The sequence below is a fragment of the Lepidothrix coronata genome, unplaced genomic scaffold (assembly GCF_001604755.1).
Source record: "Lepidothrix coronata isolate B3197 unplaced genomic scaffold, Lepidothrix_coronata-1.0 Scaffold49, whole genome shotgun sequence".
Taxonomy (NCBI): Eukaryota; Metazoa; Chordata; class Aves; order Passeriformes; family Pipridae; genus Lepidothrix; species Lepidothrix coronata.
In genome coordinates, this window is record NW_016690229.1 from 5,062,145 (window position 1) to 5,076,220 (window position 14,076).

The window sequence follows — 14,076 nt, forward strand, 5'->3', positions numbered from 1 at the left end:
TCAGCTTTGCCTGTGCCCCATCCAACCAGAACAAAAGTCATAGAAATAGGAAAAAGAGACAGTGAAGAAACATTAAAAAAAAAAAAATAGGATTTTTATCCTCACTATTTCTTTCAACCATGCAGCAACATCTCCAGTGTGCTAAAGGAAAGGCATGCAAAGGGTATGAATGGGATAAGAGCAAGAGATACTTGATTACTCTTTCAGGCACCAGAGGATGACTCAGAAACACCAGGATGTGTAGGTGGGATCCAAAGCATTGTGTGCTCCTGAGCATCAGTCTCTCATTCCTCCCCTCCCTGTTCTATACAGAGATAGTTTGTGAGCTTTTAAAAGTATGACCCCCAACACACACGATAAAATCAAATAGATATTTTTAAGTTTCTCACACAGTTAAATGGTGAAGTTATCTATTACGAAAGAAATTGAGGCCTTCCCATCTTTTAGATGATTGCTTAAATTTGATACTTTACCTCTGATACTGTCTCAAGGAGCATAAAACCAGCAAGAATGGCTGAGGCAATTGAGAAATTCTGAATAGGAGGAGAAGCTCTGTCTCTCTGAAAAAAGCTCACAGCCACAGCTTGCTGGGAAAAGCTGTGAAATGTGCTCCCGGGCTCTGTCCCTAACATGATTATGCAAAGTAGATGATAGTAATAGTGCTGCCCTGCCATCACTTACAATGCATCTGCTCTCTTTCAATTTTATGTAATTTTCACTGAATTTAGGTCCATCAGGTTGCCCTGCCACAGGATTCATGTGAAAATGAGATCCTTATTCTAAGCAACTGATGCAGTTGAAGAAATGGGAAGTGTTAAGGCTGCCATCCATTATCCTAAGGGGGGGGGGGGGAATTATTCCAAAAATGCAAAGAGATAAAATCTATTTAAATGTGCAAATTTTCAGTTTCTTCCATTCCAGAAAAAAAAAAAAAAGAGGCTGTTTTAAATAAGAGGTCTGTGTATCACAGCTGTCCTCAGAATACCTGAACATATGTGTTCAGGTGGGAATTATGATGTATATGTAACACTGCTTACAGACCTGACAAAGGATGCATTCCATAGGAATCTGAGTTGGAGTTTGGAGTGAACACTCACTCCTGCTACCTTGAAGTAGCAGCTCTGGGGTAGAGGCTGCTGAGCAAAATCAAAAAGGGATAAAGCAGGCCCAGGAATTTAAAGATGGACAGTGACCTTAGCAAAGTAGTAGAGCACATTGGCCAAGTCAGCCTGGATCAATCCACTTTAAATTCCTCCAACACCAGAGTTTAATGATGTGATGCTCCAAGTAGGAAACAGTGCAGAAGGTGGTAATTAGAATTCTGGAATGCAGTACAGAACTGCTGATCCAGTGGGCAGGTTTATGCAATTAAATCCCTCATGAAAATAACATACATAATTTGCCAAACATCTTAAGCAATCGCTCATTGGCATCATTGACTTTTACAGCCAATTTTATCATCTCACTGCAACTTATAAAATCCCTGAGTTTTGCCATACAAGCAGCAATGCACTGAAATAAAGTTCTGCCTGCTGAATAAGAGACCAGCAAGTGGCCAAGTGTATCAGTCCATGACAAAAACAATTACACATTTTACCTTGGTGATATTGTGAGCTGTATCTGTTCCTTTTTATGGGAACAGATTGATATGTATACATATTTTTTATGTATATTTTTATATAGTGATGTCAGTCATGACAGTGTTGTCTACAGCCTTTCTTTAAACCTGTTTATTTACTTGAGGGTTTTTTTTCCCCCTCCTGAGATGCCCTAGGCATGCACATGGTGAAAACTGACATTTTGTTGGCTATGAAGATGGAAACACTTCCATGCTTCAGATCTAACCCAAATACTTTAAATTACTGATATAGTTATTTTGGCTTTTTTTTCTGTGTTGTTTTAGAAGGAATAACTGGCTTTGCAATATGTGCTGTAAATTACAGCAGAAAAAAGTAAGTCCTAGGCCTGAAATATAGTAACCAACTGTCTCCTCTCTCCCCTTACAGGTGTCTCCTATACAACAAATAAACAGAAACAAGAATATAGTCCATATGGAATTCCACCTTCACTGAGATTAATGGATTTTTTTCTTCTTTGATTAAAACTTAAGCATAAAACAACTTTTTTTTTTTTTTCCAGTCAGTCTGGTTTAGTGTTATTAAAGATAGTGGTGGAGTCACTGAAAATGGTGAAGGACAAAACTCAGAGACTTTAGGCAACACCAAAGTTGCTCCTGATCCAGAACCATCTGCCTGGGTGAAGACAAACTGACCCACATTAAGAACAGAACCACTGCAAATGTATTGATGATTTCTGAGAATCCAATTTCTTTTTAACGTGATGGACAGTGAGGAACTTGGTTCAACAGATAAAGCTCCATGACCAGATAGGTTGCTTTATCAAGCATTCCCTACCTTGAGTAATTATATTCTTTGCACATCAGGATAAAGACAGAATTACACAGCTCCATAAATCAAATGGAGGCTTGAAATTCTGGAATCAGAACAGAAGGGTTTGTAAAACAAAACAGGAGACGGGACAGGACTGATTTCTATGACTATTGAGGAAAAAAGATCCTGTTAGTTGCACTTTGTGGACTCTTGTTTCAGAGACAAACTGAATCTAGAGACACATGTCTACAAACCAGACAAATTCAGGCATTCTTTGACAAGTTACTTGGCTTAGGCCTGGCCAGTGCAGCTGACATCACCATTGCAACCCAAATTTCACACTAATCTGTTCTTTTTACAGCTGTCTGTGCCAGCAGCATTGCCTGGCTGTGGCTGTAGTTTGTCCCTAACACATCCTTTGCTCTGCTTAGGATCCAGCCTAGGAAACAGCCTTAAACATCACCTATGTGTTGCAGCCTAGATGCTGCTGCTGCTGCTGCAAGGTACTTGTGAATACCTTCAGGTACTCAAAACTGAAATGTAAATGCAAAAAAAAAAAAAAAAAAAAAAAAAAAAGGATTCTAGCAGGATCTCCCAAACCTCTGACTTGCCTGGTTCTGTCGAGGTTTATGTGTTTAAGGGAGTGCATGTGCTTCATGAAAATCTGCTGCCACCCTCCGCCACAGCGAGAGCCTGAGTGTAACTGTCATTTTAATGTCAGCTGGGCAGGTTTAGTGCTTCTCCTTCTGCTCATGCTGGGGCTTTTTTTTTAATCTTAAAAAGTAGTATTTTTAACTTGAAATATAAATTTTTAAAAATGCCCCGGAGAAGAAAAGGTTGATCTGAACAATCCCAGTCACAAAACTAAAACTGTCTAGGAAGGGAATTCCTTCCAGATTTATGCTGGGCTGGTGTGACTTTAGTTTGGCAGACACTCAGGCACTATCAATAAAAATCACCTTCAGTACACCATGCTCTGGTCTTCTGATGTTGGCTTGGGACAGCCAGGGATTCAGGAACTGATTCTTGTGCTCACCTTGAAATGGTTCGTTCCAAACACTGGCTCTTCTTTATGCTTCCCTGTAAGCCTGGAATATGATGGATTTATTAAACTGTAAACTCATTAAGATAGCTTTTTTTTCCCCTAATCCTCACTCTGCACTGGGATATTTTAAAGCATAACAGCAGCAGTAACAAACCTCTGTGCGTGCTTAGAGATAATTATTTGCACTGTTTCAATCAATTTTTCTAAGGTTTGCCATCTGATGCCCTCCAAACATGAAGCCTCTCTCCGCTGGGAGAATGGGCACAATGGATCACAAGGGAAAAGTTCAGTTTGAGAACATATGTCTGAGCAAACAGACAGATCTCCTGTCTGACAGCTGCTGCTCTCAGCCTTGTTGCTTCACCCTTAATTTGATTTAAATTCCACATTTTGCACCTGTAAGAAGCCATGCAAGGCAGATCTTGAGAAGGAATTCTCCATTCAACGTTCTTGTTTAATATAATTGTATAATCTTGTTTAATATAATCACCTTTTTGGTGAGAAAAAAGCTGGGAAGTATCACCTTGCCAAGCACTGAAAGAGGCTGTGTGATAAGACTCTAACAATGAACAGCTTTATCTTTTTGGTTATTCCTCCTTGACAGGTTTAACGGGGAGAAAACCATCGCTATAGCAAAGTATCTCCATTGATTTATTAAAAGATATCCAAAATGATCAAGCACCAACTGTTGGACAATTCCTTGTTAAAGCAAAACTTCCCACAGATTTCACACTGAAAAAAAAAAAGGGATTTTCAAAGTATGGCTAAAGCTCACAAATCAGATCAGAATTCCTCTTTTCAGGAGGTCCTCAGGGGTCACAAAGGAGATTATGTTTGGAAAGACTGAAATATGACATGGCACTGAGATTACCTATTTTGTAGGAGAATTTATAGATCTGAGAGTAATTTGGTGCAGGAAGAGGCCCCAGATATATATTCTGCATGTACTTCTTACCTATGCAAGAAAAATCCTATTAGATTCTATATCAAAGATGTACTAAAACCCCCCCCAGCAAAGGTTAAGGGACTGGGATTAATGAAAAAAGAACCAGAAGATATTCTTTTACAAACATTCAGGAGGCATACCAAAAATTATCTAGGACTTGGACTGAAAATGTTGCTTTGTTAAGGGCACTAGCACATGGCGTTCTAAAATAATGACAGAAATAGTTGTAGCCATATTGCTTATCCCAGAAATCCAACACTTCTAGAGAGAATGCCAAATGCCAGGCAGATTTCTCAGTTGTTGCAATATCTTACGAAATATCAGATCATTTTCTGGTTGGGGGACAGGGTTGAGCACCCTCAGGTGATACAACAGGCAGTGAGGTTTCTAAGGCTGAAAGAGTGGGAAGAAAAAGAGAGGAACAAAATGATGCATGTCTTAGCTGGAATCTGCTTAAACCCAAAAGTGAGATTTAAACTTGAACGAGAGGATTGGAAATTTTTCTGAATCTGAAAAATCTGTTCACCAAGTGAAAAAAAAAAAAAAAAAAAAAAAAAAAAGCTAAAATTTAATGAGGGGAAAATTAAACTCTGGTCCAAATCCAGGTGGAGGCTGTATGTGGCATTATTATAGACTCCCATATGTTTGCTAGAGGCAGTGAAGTGACAAGGGAATTTAGATAGAGGGAAATATAATTATTTGTGATTGAAACAAAATAGCAGCCAGTTTATACATATACTCTTCCTGCTGAATTAATGTTATTCTACTGAACTGAATTATTTTCAGATGCTGTTATACTTTCAGAGGTAGCCACAGGTTTTTTTCACATTTTTCATGTACTGTCATTAGAACTTAGTGATATAAAAATTGCTATCTGAGCTGACACAGTTATTCCCTCTTGATGTCTTTAAGTAGGAACATAATGTGACAGATGAGAGTGCAGAAGCTCAGTGTCTCACACAGACTTAAAAATAATAAAAAATTATTCCTGCGAAACTTTGAAAACTATTCAACAGAGGAACAATTTTTATACTCTGCAATTTATTTGCTTTTCTTTCTTCCTTCATTTTTCTGTGCCTAGAAACATGCACGAAAACAGGAATTTAGTTGTTCAGGAACTCATTTCCTTCTGCTGTGCAGCCATCACAGGAAACCATAACTCTTTCCCTCAGTACGAGCTGAAGAGTAGAGAGCAGCATAGACTGGATAAAGATTAACCAGGTCTGAGATTTAGGGCTGGATTTAACTGTAAAAACACGTAGACTTGCATTTGAGATTGGCAAAATCCCACTGATAGGTAATTTTGGCTCAAAATGAGGAAAGAAGTGTGAAGCCTGGGCTATTCAGCACAACCAGGACATAGGTACAGCAGTGGTGACAGCAGGCAGAAAGAATATTTCTGGAGATTCCTGTAGTCTTGATGCAGAGAAGTCATTCCAGCAAGATATCTGTCACTCTGGAGCTCTCACACAAAGTTATTCCTGGAAAATTTCAACAGCATCTAAGCCAGACTAGAGTCACAGACTTCTTTCCATTCCAAGAGGACAATCTGAACCCTGCTGGAAAGGAAGATTTATATCCAGGGTTCACACTACCAAACTTTGCAAGGCTTTACACATGAGGTTTAGGGTTTAACTCATTTCAAATGTTTATTTAATGTTAGATTAACCTGTTCAGGGTATAAGCACTATATCAAGCCCAAAACAATGATACAAGTCAAGTCAACCCTTTGGGTATCGAAAGGTACACAAAGTTCAGTTTCAGAAAATTGCATCTTGCCTTTCCTGCTTTCTATTATTTGGATAATTTGCATTAATGTCTCAGCTTGTGAATGTTTGTCCCCACTATTATTATTCACTCAGAACAGTTGTTCTTTGCATATGGTGTCATCGCTATTTGCCATTGAAATATTTTTAATGTCACAAAATGGATTAAATCTTCAAGTGAGGAGTGAGCAATCGGAAAACCTGATCACCTAAGCAACAGCAGTCCCGTTTCATGCCTGTGTGTCTAATTATACCTAAGAAGGCAAAAGCCCCTTATCTCTGAGGGAATGATACATATTCTTTCTTCCCAAAGAAAATCTTTTTTTACGCCTTAAATGATTGGCAAAGCTGGTGGGTTCTGCGTTTTGCAACCAAGCCAGGCGTGGTTATTCGTAAAACATCAATGTCAGGCTGATATTTCATATAGAACAATCCTGTTGTGACAAGGAGGGACTGTTTGGGGGGGATTGCAGTGCAACCTTCCAGCGTGGCAGCTCCTTGGGCTAGAGAAAGACGGGACCAAAGGGCAAACGCTGGACTGGCCAAGACTTCCTAGGCCAGGAGGGTGAGCACTGGGCTGACCGAGGCTTCCTGGGCATCAGGGCCGACCCTCAGCCCTGCTGTGACCCCGCAGTGCTGCCACCCCGGCCCCGGGGACCCCAAAATCAGCAGAACATCCCTGTGGAGCCCATTGGGATGGCGGCGTTGTGCCACCTCCAGAACTGTCCCTAGAGACCCTGAGACAGGACAGCAGTCCATAAGGCTCTTCCCACGGGTCCTTAAGGCTATTCCCAGAGGTCCATAAAGAACTTCCCAGAGGTCCATAAGGCCCTTCCCAGAGGTCTATAGGGCCCTTCCCAGAGGTTCGTAAGGAACTTCCCAGAGGTCCAGAAGTCTTTTCCTAGGGGTCCACAAGGCACTTCCCCCGGAGGCCCACGAGGCTGTGCCGGACGGTCCCGCTCTGGCCCCGTCCCTCAGCGCTGGCTCTCGGTGCCCTCCAGCGCTGCGAGCCCAGCGCACCCCCCGCAGAGAAACCGCTCCGAGCCCGAGGGAACCCCCCGAACCTCCCCCGCCCCCGGCGCGGTCCCAGCCGGCTCTTTGCCCCCTCCCGGCCGGCAGGAGCCGCTGCGGGCGCGGCGCGGCGATGAGCGAGGCGGAGGGCGGCTCGGCCGCCGCCGTGGAGAAGCCGCCGCTGCCCGCGGCCGGGCCCGGGGCGGCCGCGGCGGTCGCTGCCGCTGTTGCAGCCGCGGCGGCGGCGGCGGCCGGGCCGGAGCCCGGCGCTCCGGCCGAGGAGGCGGCGGTGGTGTGGAGCCCGGAGGTGGAGGTCTGCCTGTTCCACGCCATGCTGGGCCACAAGCCCGTAGGTGAGCGCGGGCCGCGGCCTCCGGGAGCGGCGGGGGCCGGGGAGGGGAGAGCGGCGGGCGGGGGGCTCCGAGAGGCTCCCGGGGCTGCGGCGGGGCCGGTGAGGAGGGAGGGAGGGAGCGGCGGGCCCTCCCGGCCCGCTGAGCCGCCCGGGCTGGGCCTGGACCGGCCCCCCCGTCCCTCGGGGACCTGCTGCCTCCCGCCTGCACTGAACCGCCGAGCGGGTCACACAGAAAGGGGCCGCAGCGGGCCGCTGGCTCCGGCGGGGCCGTCCCAGAGCACAGGGCACAGGATTGCGCCCAGAAATGCTCTGGGATGTCTCCAGTGAGGGAGACTCCACAGCCGCTCCGTGGAAACCTGTTCCAGTGCTCACAGTAAAGGATTTCTTCCTCCTGTTCAGATGGAACTGCCCGTGCGTGCCTGCCCGTTACACCGAGCAGGGCCTGGTTCCATCGTCTCGGCACCCTGTCTTTAGATATTTATACACATTGACGAGGTTCCCTCTCAGTCGTTTCTTGTGGAGGCTGAACAGGCCCAGCTCCCTCTGCCTTTTCTCCTGAGAGCAGTGCTCCAGTCCCTTAATTCCCCTCCGCTGGATGTGCTCCAGGAGCTCCGTGTCTCTCCTGTACTGAGAAGCCCAGAACTGGACACAGAACTCGGGAGACTTTCCTCCGGTTGTTTCTCACACAGCCCCTCTAAAAGCTCTGGCTATATGTCAGTGTTACCCACTGGAGCACCCTCAGCCCACTCTGGAATAGCACCTGCAGTGCAGGGTGAAGGATCAGCCTGCCCAGATGCCGCCTGTCTCTCCTGTAATGTCTGGATTCCTTGCAACAACACAACACTTTTTTAATGGTGTCATAAAGAAATATGTACTGAAATGTATCTAATTGGCATAAATAAAACTGCACTGAGTTCTTCCCCCCAGGTGTGAATCGCCATTTCCACATGATTTGCATCCGGGATAAATTCAGCCAGAATATCGGACGGCAGATTTCATCCAAGGTGATTTGGGACCATCTGAGCACCATGTATGATATGCAAGCTCTTGTGAGTATAAAGGGTTGATGCAGCCACGTGGTTATTTCATAGAGTTCAGAAGTTTTGATAGACCAAAATCACTGGGTCTGTTGTACTTTTTCATCATACCGAGAATTACATGTCATTCTTTGGGTTGATGGGGTTTGCCCTGAATAAATATAGATTAGGTGGGAGACAACAAAACCTGCACTGGCTTGTGAGGGTTTTTTGTTTGTTTTTTGTTTGCCTAAACGCTGATCCAGCAAATGTTTACATAGATGTATAAGTGTCAAATGAAAAAGTTACAGTGTGTTTACTTAAGAAATTGCCATGTTTGGGTTGCAGAAATGATCTCAAATGGTCCTAAGTCATGACCTTGGGTATCTTGACCTTAGTAATCGGTTTGACATCAGGAGCCTCCTGGTTCTCTAACATCTGAACTGTCTTGATAAGAATTATTTAGCTACTAATTGCATGTAAAGCAGAACTGGAGATTGCATTTCTAAATTCCAATTAAAATTTTTACAAGCCACTCACAGAGACCATTCTTTTCTTTCTAAGCATGAATCAGAGATTCTTCCATTCCCTAATATAGAGAAGAATTTTGCTCTTCCTGATGAAATGATTCAAGAAGTGAGAGAAGGTAAGATGTGACAGCAGTCTCTGCTTCTTGGATACTCTGATCTCATCCCAGAATGTTTAACAAAACTCTCCCCAAGAAAGAGTGTGAGATGCTGATCCAAGGCCATTCTTTCAGACTGGTGTGTTTGGTGCAGTGGGAAAAGGGAGCGTTAAACTGATACAAGTTTATCTCATGAATTTTTAATCAACTGACTGAAGGAAGTGTCAAGGAAAGGATCCTAGTTCTTGTGCTGTTCATATCCTTGTTACCAGCCTTTGTGATTGACCATTGCAGGAAAGAGACACCTTTGGTCAGGTTCCACACAGAATATCTCAAATTCTTAAATATGAAGTAGATGGGATGCTAATGTAGCACAAACAGGTTCTATTTGTACTGTTTAAATCCAGCTTTGCTTTGCTGATACCAGTTTGCAGAATGATGGCAAAATGTGGTTCCTTTAAAGGTGATTTGTAGCTTGTTGTGGGGTTTCTGCACCTTGTTGAGATGGTTGTAATATTATATCAGACCATAACTTTGGTTAAATAGATGATCTGCACATTTTAATGTGCTTTGTTTTGTAGTAAGATCATACTTTAAGGAGTAGGAGCTATAGAGCTGATAAAAATAACATTTTCTGCACTTAATTTGTATGTAATAATATTTCTGTGATAAAATTGTCTGTACCAGTGATAATATAAGGCAGTTAAACAGCAATTCACCTAATATTTTAAAATGTACAGGGATATACTTACTGAAAAGCTGCAGTTTCAGTAGCAGGAGAAGCTTGCTTTTGGCCATGGGCTTTACCTTGTGCTGAAATAACTATCTCATTTTTAGGCTATTATTGTTTTTTATATGGTTCATCTATTTTGTTTTAAAAAGCATTACCGGTTTTTAATACCCAGTGATAGGTTTTCATGAAGTTTTTTTTTCTGAAGTTGCATTAAAATTGATTGAAAACAAAACCCATATGAAATGTTTAGAGGCTTTTTTATAGATTCACAGTGGTTTCATTGCCCTGTGAAATCATCTCTTTGTGTTTTTACTTTCTTGGTGTATAACTGTGTGGATTTATCATGAGTGAGAGAGATTTGAAAAAAACTCTCTGTATTGTTTAATCTAATAGAAATATGCAGGAGTTTGACAGAAATCTCAGGTTGGGCAGTGAAAGCTGGATTTTGAAAGTTTAGCTGCATGTGTGTTTGTTGGTGCTGTTATCCAAGGGAGGAGTTAGGAAGTTCAAGCATCTGCCAGAGGAACTTTTCCAAATTACTGCTGAATGTTGCACTGAATATGTGGTTCTTTAAACCCGTCTAACCATTGCTAACAATCCTTTCTGTAGGAAAAGTAATGATGGAAGAAGAAGTGAAAGAGGAAATTTTAAAAGAAGAGCTGGAAACACATGCAGGTCCAGAAGAAGGTAATTTTGTAACTCTCTACTGTGTAATACGAGATTAAAAACCAACTGTAACGCTGAGAAATTAATGTTAAAATGTAAATCCCAAATACAGTGTACTTTGTGATTTGTACTCAGACTCAGCATGTGCTCATGCCAAGAATTAGAATAATTTAAGAATGCACAGAGTAAGCAGTTGCTTATCGAAAAGATTTCTTCTTTGCTCCTAATTCATCTGTGCAGGTTGTATAGCTTTGGAGATTTTTTGGTTTAATATGTACTTGACAAACCCCTGGGAGTCTGAAGGAATCTGAGGATCTCCGAGAGAAAGTTGGGTCCAGTTTTATTGAACCTAAATACTCTGTGAAAGGAACTTTGTAGTCATGGGGGAAATAGGGTGTATAAATCAAAAAAGATTGTAAAATTGTGTACTTAAATGGGAAGGCGGGCAGAGTTTATTTTATTTTATTTTATTCTCATTATCTTGCTTCTTTTAAATAAAAGGCTTGTTTTCCTAACACTTTGCTGTAGAACAAGTCAGATGTGAACAGTAGAGATCCTGCTATTTACATTAACAGACCAAGCCAACTACTATATATAATTTCATCATATTTATATCACTGAATAAGTGGTGTTTAAAGATTGTAATAAAAGATCTAAACATGTATTTAAAAATATATTAAATTTCACATTTTGGGTGTTCAGTTTTAATATCTACCTATGATACCAAATGTAATGACCGTTGCTGATTATAAATTCCATAGATTGGTCCTATGTTCTGTAAGTGTTCCTATTAAGTATTTTAATATTAAGTGCTGTTTAATTCCACTTAATGAATTCGATTTTTAGCCTGTGAAAATACATGCCTGTCTTTAAAGCAAATAATAAAAGCAAGATGTGCCTTTCTCAGAGAAGATTTTTCCTTTAGAAGTGAAAGTAGTACCTAATGGTGGATAAATATGCTGAGAGAGTTGATTGTTTTGAGAAGTTTTATGTAATATAAAGAAAATTTGATATCACTCTTGTTTGCCTTTGTGTGTGACTCTGATCTGGAATCATTACTTTGATCCTATTTCAGTTTTTGCACCCTCTGGAACTTTAGGAAAAGCAACTGAAAAGCCAAGCAGCAAAGAGAAAGAGAAAACTTCATCAGATTCTGGATCCAAAGAAGGATCTGATAAGAGGAAGCGCAACAGAGTCACTGAGAAGGTGTTAAATGCAAACAGTAACCCTTCCAGTCCCAGCGCCGCCAAACGCCGCAGGACGTAGAGCTGTGAGAGAGGAGTGACAGACTCTGGGATGGGAGGGGGGAACAGCAAAAACAAGTCACAGGATAGTTGCTACAGAAACTCTTTGAGGAAGGAAAAGATACCTGAGCCAGGTGTTTGAAGAATCCGCACATCGGCTTTATACGCGCAAGACTCTTGGGCTGGTGCGTTCCCTGGCTGCCTTCTGGGGGCCTGGGGAGCAGGCTGGGAATGTGGAGAGTGGGTGTAACAGTGCCAGTGGCTGCATTCCCAACCAGCAACACGCTCTGTGGCAGCACAGCTCATGAAACCCGTGCCCAGTGCAACACGGGGCCTCGGATCAGCAAAAGCAAAGGCGATTCCTGTAAACCTGGGATTGTGTTTTCTGCCTTTGTTGCCGTCTGTGAGTATCACAGACCATCTGTGGGTAATGTTTTGGCCATTTCACTTGCTGCAAACATAGCACTTGTATCAAATGTCTCAATTTGTTGGTTCAGTACAACTAAAATTCTTTTAAATGCAGGTAACTACTGAGTTGAAGTGTTCTGTCGCTCTGTTGGCTGGAGGAACCTCATTTGACCCTTAGAGATGTAACATTTTTCAATCTTTCTAAGTTTATATGCCATAAGTGAAGTGAAAATTGTAATGCCCCTAGCCAGAATAATTAATAAGTGTCCTAAATAAAATATCTGGAGATGTCACATTGTTTTGTAAGGGATCAGTTGAGCTGTGCATGAACCTGGAGGTGTTGCTTCATCCGTTTGTAATACAGTAGTGTAAAACAGTGGGGTTTGTACTTAATTATTTATTTTTTTAAAGCGGTTTTAGTAGATGTAAATGGAATTGGTTTTCCAAAATGTTCATTTTGTTCTACAGCTGAAGAACCTTACTGACACTGTAATGCTTATCTTTTATATGCTAAGATATTGAGATTTGATAAAATTACTATTTTTGTGCTGTGAGAAGATGGACCACAGTCAACAAACACCTGTTACATGGTGAATGAAGCAGGTTGAAATGGTACTGAATTTGTTTCATTATATTAACTACCAGTTAATAAAAGGAAGAATTACTTCTTAATCTGTCAGTATTGCCTTCAAGGTGAGGCACTAGGAGTCTACTACTTTTTGCTTTTATTCTAGGTACGTAGCCAAGTTCTTGTCTGCCTTATTTTCTTCTCTTGTTTTATACCAAGAATAAATTTGACTTGTTTTTATTTTACTAAATGGTAATTGTTGTGTGACTTGATTAAAATCTTGCCCAGTGTATTTTGGAACTTATTTAGGTACCCTGTGCCTTTAGTGGCATTGGTCAAAAGTGCCTGCCTGGGGGTTTGGGTTTGGCTTTTTTTACTAACTTTGTCTGTATGAACCCTGTTATTTCTATATGATATTTGATAAAAAATCCTGGCCTGCTGAACACAATAGATAGGTTGCTGCAAGCTTCCAAACTTGAGGATTTACCAGAAGGTACAATTACCATGAATTCAGTGCTTTAATCCTTGGAGAATGTCTGGTGAGATGCCACCAACCGGAGAGCCCCTTGGAGCTCTGGTTTGTGGGAGAGGTGCTGTAGGAGCCTCAGAGGTTTTCTGGGCAGGTGGGAAATGACCTTTTATAACCTTATGTGAGGAAGCTCCCGATTTTAATGTTGAAAAACAACTTATTCGGTAGGATCGAGTTCCTAGAGGTTGTAATCACACGTCACTTACAGATCTGTCACCCAGTGAGTGAAGAATTCATTCACGCCCAAAGGTGAATGAATGCCTCTGTTAAGTTCTGCTATTCCCTTGAGAAACTTTGTCATGATCTATGCAGATTCTGGCCGTGAAGTGCGGATTCTGTATCTCTCAAGTCTCACGGCCCTGTGGGTGTAAATCCAGCTCACCCAGGTGATGCCATTCCAAAATGTTTGCTCTACCAATGACATGTTTTTATAGCTCGAAGTAGAATTGTGTCGACAACAACGTGTACTGGCGCGACCTCTCAGCGCCAACCTCGTAGCAGGGAAAGCCCACTTGGGATTTCACGCCCAGTCCCGCAGCGCAGATTTTTTAGGAATTTTTTGGACGTCAAGTTGGGTATTGACAAATGTAAATGTAAATTTAAATGCTTTAAATGACCCCAGCGCCTCCGCGCTTTGCCTTGCTCCCCAGGCTCCTTGGGAATATTGCTCTTTCGCTCATGTCCCAGCAGGATGACCATCTCCCCATCCCCAGGTGCCGGCGCTCCCGGATCCCGGCGGAGGAAGGAGGGAAGCTCCCGGTGCCACCGGGACCGGTG

At 42.3% G+C, this 14,076-nt stretch overlaps 1 protein-coding gene across 2 annotated transcripts; it reads left to right on the forward strand.

Annotated features, from left to right (window-relative positions):
- The first annotated feature begins 7,291 nt into the window (after window positions 1-7,291).
- MRGBP (MRG/MORF4L binding protein) lies at window positions 7,292-13,020 on the forward strand. 2 transcript variants are annotated; one of them, XM_017815298.1, is made up of 5 exons: window positions 7,292-7,511; window positions 8,438-8,559; window positions 9,091-9,172; window positions 10,494-10,571; window positions 11,626-13,020. In XM_017815298.1, exons 1-5 carry the CDS (start codon window positions 7,292-7,294, stop codon window positions 11,814-11,816), a joined length of 693 nt encoding a protein of 230 aa, XP_017670787.1. In that variant the 3' UTR covers window positions 11,817-13,020. The 2 variants fall into 2 exon arrangements, with proteins under 2 accessions (XP_017670787.1, XP_017670788.1); XM_017815299.1 differs by lacking the exon at window positions 7,292-7,511 and adding an exon at window positions 7,719-8,321.
- The last annotated feature ends 1,056 nt before the right edge of the window (window positions 13,021-14,076 follow it).